The 16,645-nt window shown below is 38.0% G+C and overlaps 1 protein-coding gene across 1 annotated transcript in view; it reads left to right on the top strand.

Annotated features, from left to right (window-relative positions):
• The window catches only part of itfg1 (integrin alpha FG-GAP repeat containing 1), a 194,730-nt gene that overhangs the window by 19,271 nt on the left and 158,814 nt on the right, over window positions 1-16,645 (top strand). The window contains exon 7 of the mRNA XM_065289315.2: window positions 10,206-10,252. Coding sequence (XP_065145387.1) covers window positions 10,206-10,252 — 47 coding nt within the window. The remainder of the gene's footprint in view (window positions 1-10,205; window positions 10,253-16,645) is intronic.

Here is a 16,645-nt window from a genome sequence, read left to right as displayed (position 1 = left end):
AACTTTGTTGTTCACGGTCAGGGACTACTTTTTTCTGGCGGAAGGAATGCTTTTACTGATTTAAATTCACTGTACTGATTTAAATTCAATGTACTAATACATTTTGTTTTATTTTAATATTGTGTGGTAACCGTTTTATAAAAGCAATAAGGTACTCAAGGCAAGTGCTGTATCGTAAATGGGATGGTTGTAATTACCACCGCACCAGTGCGGTGGTGGAGTGCGACCAGCGGTCGGGGAGTGCGCCCCGCGGTGGTGTGCAGCTCACAAATTATGAAAAATATAAAGTACAATCTCACCCAGTGAGATGTCTTCAGGTTTGTGTTAACGCAAACAGCCAGCAGACGCCAAGTTAATGCGCTAATTTGCAAGGGAAGGCAACTGATATCAGTGATGACCCGCTGGCTTAGGGGCGGAACAATGAGGAAAGATATTGGCCGTGTCTCAATCCGAAGACTGTAGCCTCCGGAGGTCGAATTTGCAAGCTGCATACGTCATCAAGACTTATAAAATTAACAAATTATAAAGTTGACTATTATTCTTTGTTAATCATACATTGTTGTAATATGCTTATGACTTGCAAATATCTGAAAATAATAAACCAGGCTTGATGACATAAACAGCCGCGACCTCCGGAGGCTGCAGCCTTCAGATTGAGAAACGTCTGTTCTCTCTTGGTCACGAAAAAGTATCAGTCTGCGCTACCAGACAGTACACCATCAGAACGCGTTTTCAGCGCGGCTGGAAACATTGTAACCCCTAAAAGGTTTCTCACTTGTTGTTTCATGAGTGGAAGTGCTACAATAAACACGCAGAAATGCGCTGATCCCCTATGTGCTCCGGGGCTCAGCTCGAGCAGCCACCGAAATAGCCAAAGCACATACGCACAGTTGCTTTACGTGACCGCGCTGCTTCCCTCCTCTTCAAAGCGCGTGGGCGCTTCAGAGCGTCTTTTGTTGCCAAGTAACCTAAGCATTGCTTGACCCTGTGACGAGCCAATAAACACGCACGTTTGTTAAGAACTGTATATCTGATCATGGTTTACAATTTTATATTTCAAAATATATGTGTGCATTATGTATAAGACCTATATGCATCAATGTGCACGTGCATGTGCGCATACTCGCATGCACCCCCCACACACACACAATCAATCTATAACCACCGCGCCACCTCGGTGAATTTGTGCATTACCACCGCGGTGGTAAAAAACTGCCACCGTAACAGCCCTATGAATAAGTAACGTCTAAATGGGGTTGCAGGCACTCTCGTACCTTATTGCTTACATATACTACAGTACACTGTACAATGCACACAGTTGAGTTCATCATATAGGGGTGACTTTCCTGACAGGACTTAAGCACTAAAGTCATAGACTAAAATGCATGTCTGTGCTGTCTTAACTGAAAACAACTTTAGCTGGCTTATCTTAAAATATATCTGAAATATAAAGATATGTTTTTGTATGGCATGTTTCCAAAAACTACATACATTTTCTAACCAAGGACTAGTCTTGGCTTAATCTAAACCCTGTTGAAACTGCCCTATGTGATTTACACTGTGTATATACTGTATAACACTGACAAACACTTTTTCATGAAGCAATTTAGTTGCAGTTTTACAAGATATCCATGAGCACCACTGTATGTTATGCTAATTTGTTTGCTTTAGAGTTTTATCCGACAAATCAGTTTTTATTACTTTTGGCTGGACAGAAATTGCAACTCTGTCTATTTATATTTTTTATTTGTCATTATATTTTGTACCACTGGATGGGTCTGACACTGCTATGCAATTATTTAAATGAGTTTTTTCAACACTGGTCTATTATTGTGGTATTATGTCAGATAAATCTGTCCCTAAATGGCAAATACAGACTAAATGAACTGTGCACTTAAATAGCGCACTAGCTTATTGTCTTATTTGCTGGCATAGTTTAGCTACAATATAACTCATGCACACAAATACAGAATTATCACAGCCTTGCTGTCAGCTTTAGATTGTTTCAGCAGTAACAACAACACAAACAAGTGGCTTTCATGGGACAAACGTAACTTGCGGTAAACTTCCACAGTGCTTTTAGAGTAGTTTATTTCTGATAATAAGCAAAATAAATAACAAGTAGTAGATTACGCTAGTTTAAATCATAGCCACAGCGTATTAAAAACTACGCTGAGCTAAGGTTACTGTGTAAAATGTGTACTATATGATGTATACAATCTTAACTACAGATCGGCTGCCAAACCTCCCTTTACATAGCAGTAATCTATGATCATAATCTTCCCCATCATTAGGAAACCAAAACATTTGTTACTTTCAATGAGGTATTTGTCCTAGAGTTCAGTTTAGCCACCAGGCAGACCATTTAACAAACAGAAACCGGAAGTTAAGTTCAATCCACATGCATAACCACGACAATGCGTGTGCGTCCGATGAAAGCTATGTATTTGTTTTTATCTGTAAGGGGCCTTATATGCTTATATTTTTGTCCACATGGTAACCGCCTCCTTGTTGAGTGGTGTTCAGAATTCGGGTCATGCTAAACTATTGCACCCACATCATAGACCTGCATGCTTGACAGACACAGTGTGATGCTCTCTGTAACCAGATGCATCATGATCCCGTCTCATCAGCAATGGGTTTGACAGGAAATCCAGGCATCTGTTGTGTAGTCATGTTTTCTGAAAGATGAATGCAAATGTGAAAGGAGCTAGCAGTCACATGCAATAACCTTTTTAGAAAATGTCCCTACTTCAACGTGAAAATAAAATGGTTACTTGTGCTTTACAGAACTACAGATGTACAGAACACATTATATAAGATTATACACTTTACATAAAGTATTTTAAGTCAAATTTCCAATTTAAAAATAAGACAATAATGTCATAATGTTTTATTTTAGAAAATAAAATCAGTAAACAATGTTTTAGCAAACATTAAGGTACCGAAAGGCTTAAGGGTGCGTGCACACCAAAGCTTTTACGCCCATGATCGTCGTATGTTTCTAATTGTTTCCAATGGAAGTGTAGCGTTTTTTTCTCGGTGAAAGCCGCCGCTCATCGGTTTTCCACGCTCAGCGCTGAGTGCCGAAAGTTGAAAAAGATTCAACTTTGGGTGAAAAGTGCCACTGTCAATGTCAGTTCTTACACGGCCGTCCAATCACAATGGAGGAAGGGTGGGACAAATATCACAAAAACCAACCAGAGCATCATACAACGACTGATAAAAAAGCAGAAGTATCACAGCTACAAAAGAAAAAACAGCTGGCATTCGGCATCCTCCAGGCTTTGGTGTGCACACCCCTTACTATATGGACCCCTTACGCAGTGGATAAGACACATGCCTTTGGTGTGGGAGACCCGGGTTCGAATCCACTGTGACACACCATTGTGTCCCTGAGCAAGACACTGAACCCCAGTTGCTCCAGAGGTGTGCGACCTCTGACATATATAGCAATTGTAAGTCACTTTGGATAAAAGCGTCAGCTAAATGAAAAATTAAAGTATATCATAGAATAAGTCACTACTAAGGGCGTTGTTAGGCATGACGTGACTTATTCACAATACAGCACTAGCCTCTAGTAACTTTTTGCTTTTAAAAAATGTTTACCACACTAAACAAATAGTAAAGCAAAATGTAACACGTACATGTATCACAACTTCTATGACATAAAATCACTTAAAGTCGCAATGAAATTGAAATGAAAAACTGTAATGTACCTACATTATCTTTAATCAAAAATCTCCTCCCCTCCTCGAAATGATCTCTCTGGGAAAATATCCCGGCTATTAGCAATTAGCAACATGACCCAACTTCCAACGATCCAAATAATTCTTGATAGACGAATTTCAGTACAGCCCTACCTTTTATTCATTTCAAAAGCCGTTTCACTCAGCTATACTTCACCACGGGGAAAATCGCTAGTTCGGTTTCATTTCATTTATTCTAGTTATAGTTTGTGTTGTTGTTGTGTGTTTTGTACACAATCACCTCAGAAAGAACAGATGGAAATGTACTGTGTTATCAAGGTCTAACTTGACATGCTTTTAATGGCGTGCAATGTTTTGGTAAAAAGTGCTTAATTGCATAACATAGGTGTAATTAAAAATAATGTGTTTGGCTGTTAAAGTGTGGTTATGACCTTCACTGCAATGAAAGACTTTGTATCCTATGAGATTGTTTTGTGGTGTGCGTATCAGTTTCATAACTTTCAAAACAATATTATGTAGCGTGAACGTGGTCTCAGAGGAACCAAGTAGGCTTTATTGATCTCGCTATCTCAGTATCGCTATCTTCAGTTTCCTCCTTTCACTCCCTCTTACTTTTTTCTCTTGTTTTCGTACGCCTGCCGCTGAACATGTTCACTTTGCTGTCTCTTTTTGCTTTCGATTACTCTGAATGAGAGGGTACTGGGAAAGGAGGGCAGCAGTTGAAGTAGTTTAGGAGACAGACGCTCTTGCATCCCTCCTCGCTTGTCTCTTCTTTCCAGAGAGCCTGTCTCTGCGTGCATCTCTGCCGTTACCCACAATGCCCCGGGAAAAGCAGTTTGCAAGTGGAATGATTTTTCAACATTTCTCAGTTGAAAGGCTGTGGGCCGCTGCTGTGTTTCATACTGTGTACTCGTTTAAATGCTGTCATTAGACATAATGGAAGATGGCAAAAAAGCTGGTATAAAATTTCCCTTTCAACTGCAAAAATCCCTGCTGTGACTCTCGGTATCTTTAATTCACAATGCATGTTAGCTAGTTTATATGTGTTAAAAACAGCAGTTGCTCTTTTAGTGTTTATGAGTGTGTTTTTTTCTCACTTTAAAATATTACATAATCCCTTTTTTTGCTAGTTTGCAGTTGCCATGTTGTTCCACATTTGATGGTGAAAGATAAATGAGATCTGTCTCATTTTCCCTCCGGTGACACGTCACTGGCTCTGTGTGTCGGAAAATAGAGGCACAGCAATTGTAGCACATTATTTTGTCACTTGTAACAACTGAAGCTTTTTATAGCTTAAACAATAACATGCAGAGTGTGGCACTAGTTCATGATTTTTCATTGTTGGTCACCTCTTAACATCACAAAGTTTGTTTTTGATTCATTTAATCAGCACTATTCCTTAATCACATATGTGTTCAGAAAGCGGTCAATCGGCCATTGGTTTTTAATAAAAAGCTTTACTGCCATGCAAATGAGACACTTTTTTCCTTCTTTCTGTCTACCAATCCTTCCTTTATGACACATCATCAAAATATGTGCCATGATAATTGAATTCTGACTTCAGTTTTAAATATTAATGTCTTAATGGAGGTTCAATGCTAACTGGGTCAGGTAAAAAGGGAATGAAAGCCAACCAAACAACAAATAATTTGCAATTAAATACACAAGTTCCTAGATGTTCCCAAAGCATGCTGGGAAAGTGAGCATTGGAGAGAACAGCATGCTGTTACTGAAGGAAATGAGAGCATGAAATTAATCTGATCAGTAATCAAAGCATACATTAATACATTACAGCAACATCTTTAATCAAATTAATTTGATTAATTGTCTGAGACCCACATTACTCTCTGTCATTTCACATTACATTTTCTGTCGCTTCTGATTAACCAGTTAGATTGGACACTTGATTCTGTTTATTCTGTGCCATTCGGCTGCAGTTATGGAAGTAAGTAGCACAACATACTTGTTTAACAGCTAATCAAAGGTTTTCTTGAAATAACAAATTAAACGATAACAAATAAAAGTGCACTCAGTAATTTCCAGAAATTTCCAACCCCTGTGAAAAGGAGAACTGATTGATAAATCCTTGTTAGTTTTGTATAGCCAGAATTTAGAGTCCTGGTCCACATTGTTTACTAAACTAACTTTTGCCCAAGAACTCCTACCTTAGACAGAAAGGGCCCTTTCAACATTGTTTGACTTTGATCATCTGAGGCTGTGACTTTTTATGTTAAATTTATAGCAACCAATATAAATGTGTTGGAATGTGGAGAATAAATTAGTTTTTAAAAGCTTGATTAAGATTCATCTGAGGTCAGTTAGCCTGTGTAGCAAACATATTGATATTGAATAATCATTGATATAAAAAATGCAGTTTGAGCAAATGAAGTTTTTGGATGTAATGAAATTCATGTTAGTTTTTTATGTCTGAGTGACAAAATTCACTCCATACTTAAGAGCTCCATAAATGTGGAAGCAAATTTTTTTGGTTATCACTCTAAAAACAAACGGTGCTATATAGCACCAAAATTGGTTCTTTGCTCGTAATCATAGAAGAACCATTTTAGTGCCATATAGCACCGGTGAAGCACCTGTGTAGAACCATATGCTATGTAGAACCATATGTGGTGCTATAGTGGTGCTATATGGCCCCTATATGGTTCTAAACAGGTGTTTAACTGGTGCTTCACCGGTGCTATATGGCACTAAAAATGGTTCTTCTATGATTACGAGCAAAGAACCAATTTTGGTGCTATATAGCACTGTTTGTTTTTAGAGTGACCTACCTCTTGAGTTCACCCACAGTTATTAGTTAGATTTGATATAGTCATTAAATTAAATTGAATTGTATGAATGTCAGAGGTAAATTAAAAAGAAAAGTTAAAATAACTGCTAATAGAACTTATGATGTGAAATAAACAAAATGTCACAATTGCAGTATATTATGGTTGTAAAACAATTTATAAAAGTATTAAACTTGGCTGGAAGAACATTGTCATTGGCAGTGTATTATTGTCATTTTTGTTTTGCTGAGTAAAACCTTAACAAATTCATGTTAAAGTACAACCTCTAGGACCTTATTGTTTAAAGTGCACCTATTTTATTGCTTAAAACAATGTTATTTTGTGTATTTGGTAAAATACAATGTGTTTGCGTGGTTTATGGCTCCAAAAACACATAATTTACATTTTTGAAGTTCCAGATATACTGTCTTCCTGATTTTGTACAAAACTCATCGCTTTGAGAAGCGCTGTGTCTCTGATTGGTCAGCTAATCTGTATGTTGTGATTGGCCTGAATATCTCTGACATCAGCCAGAAATATGATGCTCCTTACCATATTTGAAAGATTCGCTTACAATGCAATGCTAACAGGAGTTAACTTACAGGCTGAGTCCGAAGTGGAAGGAATTATGATAATGCCAGTCTTTTCTACGTCAACAATCCCAGGAACTAAACTGTTGCCTACAATTCGTGTGTTTGTTGTAGTCCAAGAGAAGAGATTATGTCAGAGACGATAACTTGCAAGATTGTTTGTTTTGGGGTTTGTACCATTTGCATACCATTAACATGTACTAATACACACTTACCCACATCAAAAGAAATGTAAAATCGTGAATAGGACCAAAGGTGCTTTTTAAGGCATGTAGATTTATGCATTTTGGCAGATAATGTAATCCAAAGAGACCTGTATGTGTATTTGTTTCCTGGGTTCACACATTTGTGGTGCCAATGCAGTTTTGAATCTATTTAATATATACATTTCATTTCATAGTTAAAAAAGTGAGATTCTAATTCTGTAGATATCTTGTCTGTTCATTTAGCTCAGAATTTAGACATCCTTAGCTTTTTCCTACATATTTTTGAGTCTACCTTATGCACATTTTCTTCACTCTGCTTGAAGCAGCATTAAAAGCGCCTGGCTGCACACACACAAACACACACACACACACACACACACACACACACACACACACACACACACACACACACACACACACACACACACACACACACACACACACACACACACACACATTGTGAGAAGAACATTGGTCATTGCTAACATTTTACTTGTAAGACGGCTGAATTTGCTTAGAAACTTAACACTTTGTAAGTTTAAAAGTTTTCCAGACACTTTAAATCAGGGGTTTTGGAAACTGCTATTTTTACACATCAGAAGTAAACCTTTGAAGTAAACTTTCTGTCTGTCTGAGGGAGGCTGATGTGGTGTATGACAATGAACTTAGAAAGTGTGTGTGTGTGTGTCTGTGTGTCTGTGCGTGCGTGCATGTGTGTGAGTGTGCGTGCGTGTGTGAAGCTACAGATCTGTGTGTAATCAGGCAACTGTACTAGTGGCAGTGCTCTAAGTCTGATTAATGAAGCTGTTTATTCCGCACCTCATCAGCCACTGCCAGTGAACACTCCACTCCCACCGGGAACACCACTTCACTGACAGACAGAGAGTGAGAGAGAGAGAGAGAGAGAGAGAAAGAAAACTGGAGGGATAAGAGGTTGCGTGCGTGACACCTGGAGGACTGAGATTTGTGGGGAAAAGTTAAAGGACAAAATGAGCCGTAGAGGACACAAGGTTATAGCTGGAGCACAAACTGGAGTTCAGGATGTGCTTCTATCTCTTTAAAGGTCAGTACTAGCACAGATGCTCTAATCGCTCCAAACATCTGGCCTGACCCACCTCATGACATTGGCTGTAAAGCTCCACTGCAGGCCGTTCATTGCTCTTAAAGGGACCGCAGTGTAATTTTTCTTAGCAGGCCCACTTGTAATGTTAATAAAATTTGTGGCTTTGCTGTTATAAGAGACCTACACTCTTGAAAAAGATCCTTAATGTCGGAGTCGATGGTGTAGTGGGCAGCTCTCCAACATGTGGTGCTTTTGCACTTTCGGGACCCGAGTTCGATTCCTGGCTCTTGGTCATTTGCCGATCCCATTCCTCTTTGTCCTCCCTGTACTTTCCTGTCCTCTCCTAAAACTCACTGTTAAATAAAGGCAAAAACTGGCCAAGAAAAATATATAATTTTTTTATATAATATATATATATATATATATATATATATATATATATATATATATATATATATATATATATATATTATATATATAAATATTATATATAAATATTTATATTATATATAAAAAAGATGCTAAAACCATTCTTTACAGCAATGACATAGAAAAAAACGTTTTTAGTTTTTCCAAGAACCTTTCAGCTTTCTATTTTTTTCTTATCTTTTATAGTCTGTAGGACCTTAATCCACTACAACTTCGACTGAATGATTCTGTGGATGTTAACGTTTCTTTATGCAACCAACCATACAGCTGGACTAAACGTTTCAGGAAACCTTTATTTATGTAAATCGCTTCAGTTATGATTGGATTATCTATGAACACTCATATAGTTCACAATGTCATTTTTAATGCACTGAATAGCCCCACCCACAGTGAAAAGCTCACTCCGCATAACTGTCTATTAAACATCAAACTGTGCTGTTCAAAATGTTCTGATTGCCTGTAATTGTGTTGTAGTCTGTAGCTGTTTGCTTTTAGTGTGGGCAGACGTTAAGACTCAGGTTTGGGATGTGTACACAGAACATCAAGCTTATTTATTTCAAAATAGCGTAGATAATCATGTTCTCCCTGAAATGACCCAATTTAAATGGCTCTCTGTTTCTCCTCCTCTTGTATTATTTTTCAGCCTCACACACCTGGATCATTGATATGACAGCTACTTTTGAAAGAGGCATAAGTCTCACAAAAATAAACATCTGGCAAAAGCAAAGCCTTTTACTCCATCTCCATAACAACACTCAGGCCTCTAAAATGAAGCCATCATAACACAAAAGGAAAAAGAACATTGACAGCAAAAGAAAATTACACCACTCGCCTGCGCCAATCAGTGTAATAACTTGGTATTGGAGTCTGTCGGGAGAATCATGCCTGAAATTGTCAGTCTTTCAGAGACACGCTAGAGGTGGCACATGGCTTGTATGGAGTTAAGGTTCAGTTTCACATCTGAAGTCATGATTGGTGTATCAATGCAGTGAGGTTATTGCTCGTAGTGTCATACAGTATATAGCCCATTCCATCTACCTTTATTTGAACTGGGTTCTTTGTGTTGATTCAGCATCCTTTGTGACATCTTATTTGGCAAGGCTTTTCCAGTCTGTCTTTGTGTGTTTAAACAGATGTCAACTCCATCCAGGACCTCTTGTAATAATTATCTTACTCTTTCTTTGATTGTGGTCTGGCAAAATCTTTCACTGTGCAATATTTTGTGATGGGTCAGAACATGTAACCACTGCAGCCAGCAAGATGGTGTTGGTCTGTTAAATCTGTACTTCCACCTGCTGGTGATGGCGGTCAGATTCAATTAACTAATGAATCTGGTTAAGTAAATCTGAGTGACAAGAGCAACAGCAAAAGCAAGGTGAATGGTCATTTTCAGAAATAACTAATGATTCTTTCTTTTTTCACAGATTTATTCCTCACCACTGAATCAGGATTCGAGACCTGGATAAATAAGGTACTTATTTTCTTACTCTTTATCTATAACATGTAATCTAGACACCTGAATTCAGTCTTTATAGAGTGCACCTGTTGTATCTATTTAAACTGGATTACAGATGTTTAGTGAATAAGACTTCAGTGGGGGTGGCACAGAAGCTTAGTGTGTAGCACTGTTGCCTCACAGCAAGAAGGTCATCTCTAAATAAGAGATGTCAAATTGGCCAGCATGTGTATAGGTCAACTTGTCTATGGATTAACCAGTTCTTGCCATGAACAGTGGCGGCCGGTGACTTCTTTTTCGAGGGAGCACGATGGAAAGCTCGTCACAACATGTATTTAGCCCGTCATGTGTGTGGCTCGTCATGTCAAAATATGTGTTCGTATGTGAACCATGTGCATTAGGCGTCAGTTTGGTGTTAAGTTAGCTTCTTGTGAGTATTTTGTGAACGTGAGGGTTTTTTTATCACAAACCCTTTAGACGCGTGTGCAGCAGGCACTTATTTTGACAAGACGCATGATGCACATGGTTCACATGACACCCCGAACACATATTTTTAATTTGTAGACAAAATAATGCATGCAACAGTTGCGCAATAGTTTAAATTGATCATAGTTTTAGTTTCTCTGATCTTTTATTTTATAGACTGATGCAAGTACTCAGGAAAAAGACATCACATGGATAGTTCGCCTGCACTGTAAAGAAAATTATGTAAAAAATTACAGTATTACTGGCAGCTGTTTGCCAGTAACTTACTGTAGATTTAAAAGGGACATATCATAAAAATCTGATTTTCTCTGTGTTTAAGTGCTATAATTGGGTTCCAAGTGCTTCTATCAACCTAGAAAATGTGAAAAAGATCAACCCAGTAACTTAGTTTTGATAAATTATTCACTGAGAGCAGGTGAAAAAATAGGTAATTGAAATTTGGCTCCCCTTGTGATGTCAGAAGAGGATAATACCCCCCCTTAATCTAAATTATCCAACCACACATTTGCATTTAAAAGGACACACCCAAAAATGGCACATTTTTGCTCACACCTACAAAGTGGCAATTTTAACATGTTATGATTAAATAATCTATATGGTATTTTTAGCTAAATACGTACTCTGGGGATACCAAAGATTTATTTGACATCTTAAAAATGTCTTATGAAATGTCCTCTATAAATGTATGTTATTTACTTGCAACAGTTCGTCCAAAGATAAATAAACACTAAACATTAACAAGTCTTTGTCTTTACAGAATAAAACTAAAATAACAGCCTCATGCAAAGCATTCTGGGAACCAAAATCTGAAGGAAAAAAATGAAAAAGGTTGATGAGGATTTCTGGTTCCCATAATACTTAGCATGAGCCTGTTATTTTATAGTTTTATTCTGTAAAGACAAAGAATTGTAAATGTTTAATCTTTATTTAACTTTAAACAAACTGTTGCTAGTAAATAACATACATTTAAATTTACAGCAATTTACTGGCAAACAGCTGCATAACTACAGCAATTTTTTGCGGTGTGCTGTTCTGTTAATGGCAGTCATTTGGATTGCTGGCTTTTTACAGTATTTAACACAAATATTTTAAGATCAATTAAGATTTTTTATCCATTTGTTTTAATGTACAGTAATCAGAACGTGGTGTTTTCATATGGGTATGTAAAGGAGTACCCAACAGTCTTTGCAGCATTACTGTAGGTCACAAAGTTTTGTACTCGTAGGACTCTTAAGTATAAGGGTCAGTGTGTCATCGGCTCCAACCTCTAAGCCAACGCTCTGACGTACAGTAGATGTTTTAATGCAACCAGTATCAACGTGTAAGAGTCTGCTGTACTGCAATATATACTGTATGAAGGTTAAAAGAACACAGAGAGAAAGGTCAAACTGTAGTTAGATGACTAAAGAAGAGAGGGACAAAAATGAAAAAGCCATTTGCTAGAGAAAATGTAAACACTGATGTTTTTAAAGAAGCACCTTCGAAAATACTGAAATAACAGATGATAAAGTCTGCAAAAGGTCACTGGTGCTTTTACTGTACTCTCTGGACGTTTCTCCCCCTGCCCTCTTCCCTCCATCTGTGTGCGGCATTCCAATGCTGATGCTGGAGATACAGAAGCAGGCACTTCTGTTAGATCAACTCTCCTCCACCTGCAGGGAGTCTCATCATTTCTATTTGTGAGAATGATGAGAGCAAGAAGAGAGGCTTGTGACAAAAGTGGAGGGATGGGTAGAACGACATGCTGTGCAAAAAGAAAAGAAGGGAAACAAAGAATACATATAGAGACAAAAAGAAAAGAAAAGAAACGAGACAGGATTGGAAAAAGATAAGTAGGTGGGTGAGCGAAGAGGAAGAGGCAATTGTTGATCACATCTGAGGCAGCCATTTTAGACTCTGCTTAAGTCTCATTCCTTAAAAGAATCATAAGGGATCAAAGGTCCTGTCTACACCTGGTATTAACACTGCGGGCCCCGGCAAACTCTTATTTTTCAATCACCCCGCAAAGAGACTTCGATTACTCTGCTGATTTTGGACAAACAGATATGATTTATACATCATTTAAAACATAAAATTGTCTATTTTTTCTTCCCACTCCCAATAAAAACAGAATGTTGTGCTTTTCACAAAATTAAGTAAATAAACATGATGCGCGTTCTGTTCTCTCTGCCTCAGTGAAGTCATTTCAGAAATGCGTCAGAAAAATTAACTGGTACTTAACGAATACTTGTCATAGAAACAGAAGATAAATGTCTACATAATGCTTGGGATGTCTACTTTTAAATGATGTAAGTGAATTAGAAAACAAATATTCTCATTTGGTGTAAACTGTATGAAAAGGAGGAGAGGTACCGTCTTTCTCCTGTTACCTCATTATCTGTTTAAAAAGCTGAGATCACCACGCCCCGCTTCATTGAAGTGAACGAGCAGAGACATCAATATTACTCTCGCCCCCTGCAGTCAATCCCCAATCCAGTCTTTCCATTCCTTGATATGCTGAGTTGTTTCATCCGAGTGCACCAAACATGACATCTAAATCCTTATTTACTCGCGTCTATGCGTATATCGCCGCACAGCAAGTTTATTAAACACAGGATCACATGCATGTCCACACATTCCTTTGTGCTGCTTTCACAATCAACACGAGAGGGAGATATGATGGCTTTTAGCAAACATTGATAAGATTCCTGGTCCCTTGTTGTGTTTCTACTATAATAATTACAAAACCACAAAATCGAGTCCAGAAAACGATAGGCAGTTTTTCTTTTGAGCTTTTAACTGCGCAAAAGTTTAACTGTGCTCTCGCTGGGCAACCAACACTTACCCTGTGTTAATTTTTACGATGGCCAAACAGTTATTTTACCAGAGTTCAATAACACTACACTACATTTACCATGATTACTATAGTATTTGTAGCCAAAAACATTGTTGCACTTTTTTGTAGTAAAACCATGGTTTTAAAGGTATACTTCAAAATATTTCAATAGAAAATAATATATAAGTCTTTTGTTTCCTCAACTGTCAATCACAGATTATTCAGGGGTTTTCAAGCCTCTTCGCATATAGCCTTTTCCCAGGCAAAAGTGTCTTAGAAATTGTAAATCAATATATTGTTTTATGTGTATAAGTAGGCAGAATGATTTTCACATCATTTTGAAGAAAAAACTCTAGACTACTAGATCCTGTTTTGAAAAGTCTTGGGAAAACATGTTTTGTGGACTTATATCAGTGACTTTAAAATTTAGCTTTTTCAAAAACCACGCATACATTTTTTCCTCTCAAAAATACAAATATGTACATAAATGTTGCTCATATAATATTAGCCCTAAAAACCCCTTAGACCCCAGAGGGTTAAGATTACAAGTTTGGTTACAAGTTGACAACGCTAAATGCAGGTTTAAATGGGGTGTTAAACCTTTTGAGCTCATCCACTTTCGACCGCATTCAGAGGTTGTTGAAAACGTATCCGACCGGGTTGCTTTTGTGGTGTAGGCGCTCATGTAGTCGAATGTGTTTGAACAGCCACAAATTACACCCTATTGATATATTGTGTGTATGACGCACAATGTTTTCCATCTGTGTTTTTTAGGTGGTCTTTAGGCTATCACCTTTAAAACTAAAGTATAAAACTACATTTAAACCCGTCATTATTTCCGTTTGCGTTTAAACAAAACCAGATGGACTCGCCTATAGACTATCCCCTCAAAGTAGTAAGGACAGAAAGCAGAATAAATAGACTAAAACACAAGGTGTAAACGTGAATGTGTCTCCCTCTTCCGCTTGTGATCCGATCGACCAAAACACTTCTTAATACCAGGTGTAAATGCACTATAAATTTAAAGCACAGCTAATTGGTGAACAGTTCTTATATTTCCTCACCTAGACAAACATACACATATTTCCATACAGATTCTCACACACCTTACCCTGACGGGAAACCTATAAAACCGCAGTAATCCTGCCATTATTTACTCTGAGGTTTTTCACTTTAACAGTCTTTGGTCACAGGTCAGTACTCTCTGCTTCCTGTACCACGGTACGTTTTAATTACTTTCCTCATGCTGTCTTTTACCATTCCCAGCCCTGATTATAGACACACTCGCACGCAGAAGCTCTAGTGTTGGTTTAAATTGAAAAGCTTTAGCCGGAGATCGCATGCAAAGTCATTATTGTAATACAAGGTGCCATCAGTCATTTTAGCAGCTAGACGGATCCTCCCCCGAGCAACAAACAAGCCAGAAATATTAGCCCTTTGACTCTTTAACTCAGTAACTTGTTTATTTTTCTTTGGCTCAGGTGATAGAGTTGCCTTGATCAAATAAACTGTTAACCTAGTGTCACATTCATCACGAATGCCCCACATCATGCATGATTTTGATCGTGCCAACTAAAATGGCTGACACACAGCCTCACACTCAAACTCACTCGATGTGCTGCGGCACTTAAACATGCGTTGTGTCGATTGCGCAAGAGCCTCACAATCAAGCTCGCAGCATGTGTTTACAATCTGGCACGTGTCAGAGCATCAATCAGCCTCAATCAGAGCATATCTGTGTTTATGCGTCCTGTGTTGGTGCACAATGGTGCTAAATGGCAGAGGAGATGCACATTGGCCTCATCAGTACTGTGAGTTAAGTTGTCTCTGTCCTTTCTGGGATATCTGATCTGAATCAGGCATAATTTTGTCTTCTATTTGATTGGATATAGATGAAGCTCTTGTGGATGTTTTTAACTCTTATATTCGTGCTCTTATATTCACTCAATCTGTCTTTTTCTTCTTTGGTGTACATGAAAGTCTGAAACCACTAGTACATTTTTTTAGCAGTTATCTAATTTTAAAAAGCTTAATGTCATCCAATTTTGTGAGTTGTTATGTGAGTCTTGTAACACAAAGATCGTTCAAGTCTCACGGCCGACAGGTTGCGTGAGGTGCCTTTTATCAAGCCACGTTTCCCCAATAGCTCCCTGGGCGCTGCCGTGATAGCTGCACTCTGCTCAGTATGTGTATATATTTACGACATGCGGTGCATATGTTCACTACCCACTGGGATTGGTTAAATACGGAGGTCAGATTTCGAGTATGGGCTATCATACTTGACAATCACTTCACTTTTCATGAACACGTAATACTGTATGCATGAACCGATTAATCCGATTGTTATCACACAATAGGGAGTTTATTTTATTTTATCTTATGCTTTTCTGTTTTGTTTTGTTTAGTTGATTTGCTACAGAGCCTTTCAGATTTAACATGCTTATTGCGCAGCGAGAGCTTTTTGTTGAAAAACGACAATTAATTAGCACAATTCGCTCCATAAATCTCTTCAAATGCAGAGCGCCCATTATAAAAAAGTGAGTCTGGGTTTTGCTAACGATTGTCAAACTGTGAGACTCAGCAGTTGTAAGTGTTAGCAAAATATCCACTTTTATAGTTAAATTCAGATTTGTGTTGTGTTCTCTTGCCATTTTTAAAACACTGTAGCCAAGCAGATCAGAGTGTAGTTTCTATAAAATCATGTATATCAGGGGTGCCCAACCCTGCTCCTGGAGGGCTACCATCTTGCAGACTTCAGTTCCAACCCAGCTCCAACACACCTGTCTGTAATTATCAAGCAACCCTGAACACCTTGATTCGCTGCTTCAGCTTTGTTTTATTGGGATTGGAGCTAAAATCTGCAGGACGGTAGCCCTTCAGGAACAGGGTTGGGCACCCCTGATGTACAGTATATATTAAGGTCAAGAACAATATAATCTATAATAGTATTTAAAACATGTGTTTAGGGTCTAACTTGCTGTATAGTTATAATAATTTCACAAAATTATTTTAATGGTCAAACATGAGTGAAATTATTTCCCTTCTACAGTAGTTGCATTCTAATGCCAGGTTTCCTTAAGAACATCGATTTAGCCTATAGCCATTTT

Source organism: Paramisgurnus dabryanus, chromosome 2 (assembly GCF_030506205.2).
Source record: "Paramisgurnus dabryanus chromosome 2, PD_genome_1.1, whole genome shotgun sequence".
NCBI lineage: Eukaryota > Metazoa > Chordata > Actinopteri > Cypriniformes > Cobitidae > Paramisgurnus > Paramisgurnus dabryanus.
This window is presented reverse-complemented; position numbering and strand designations above follow the sequence as displayed.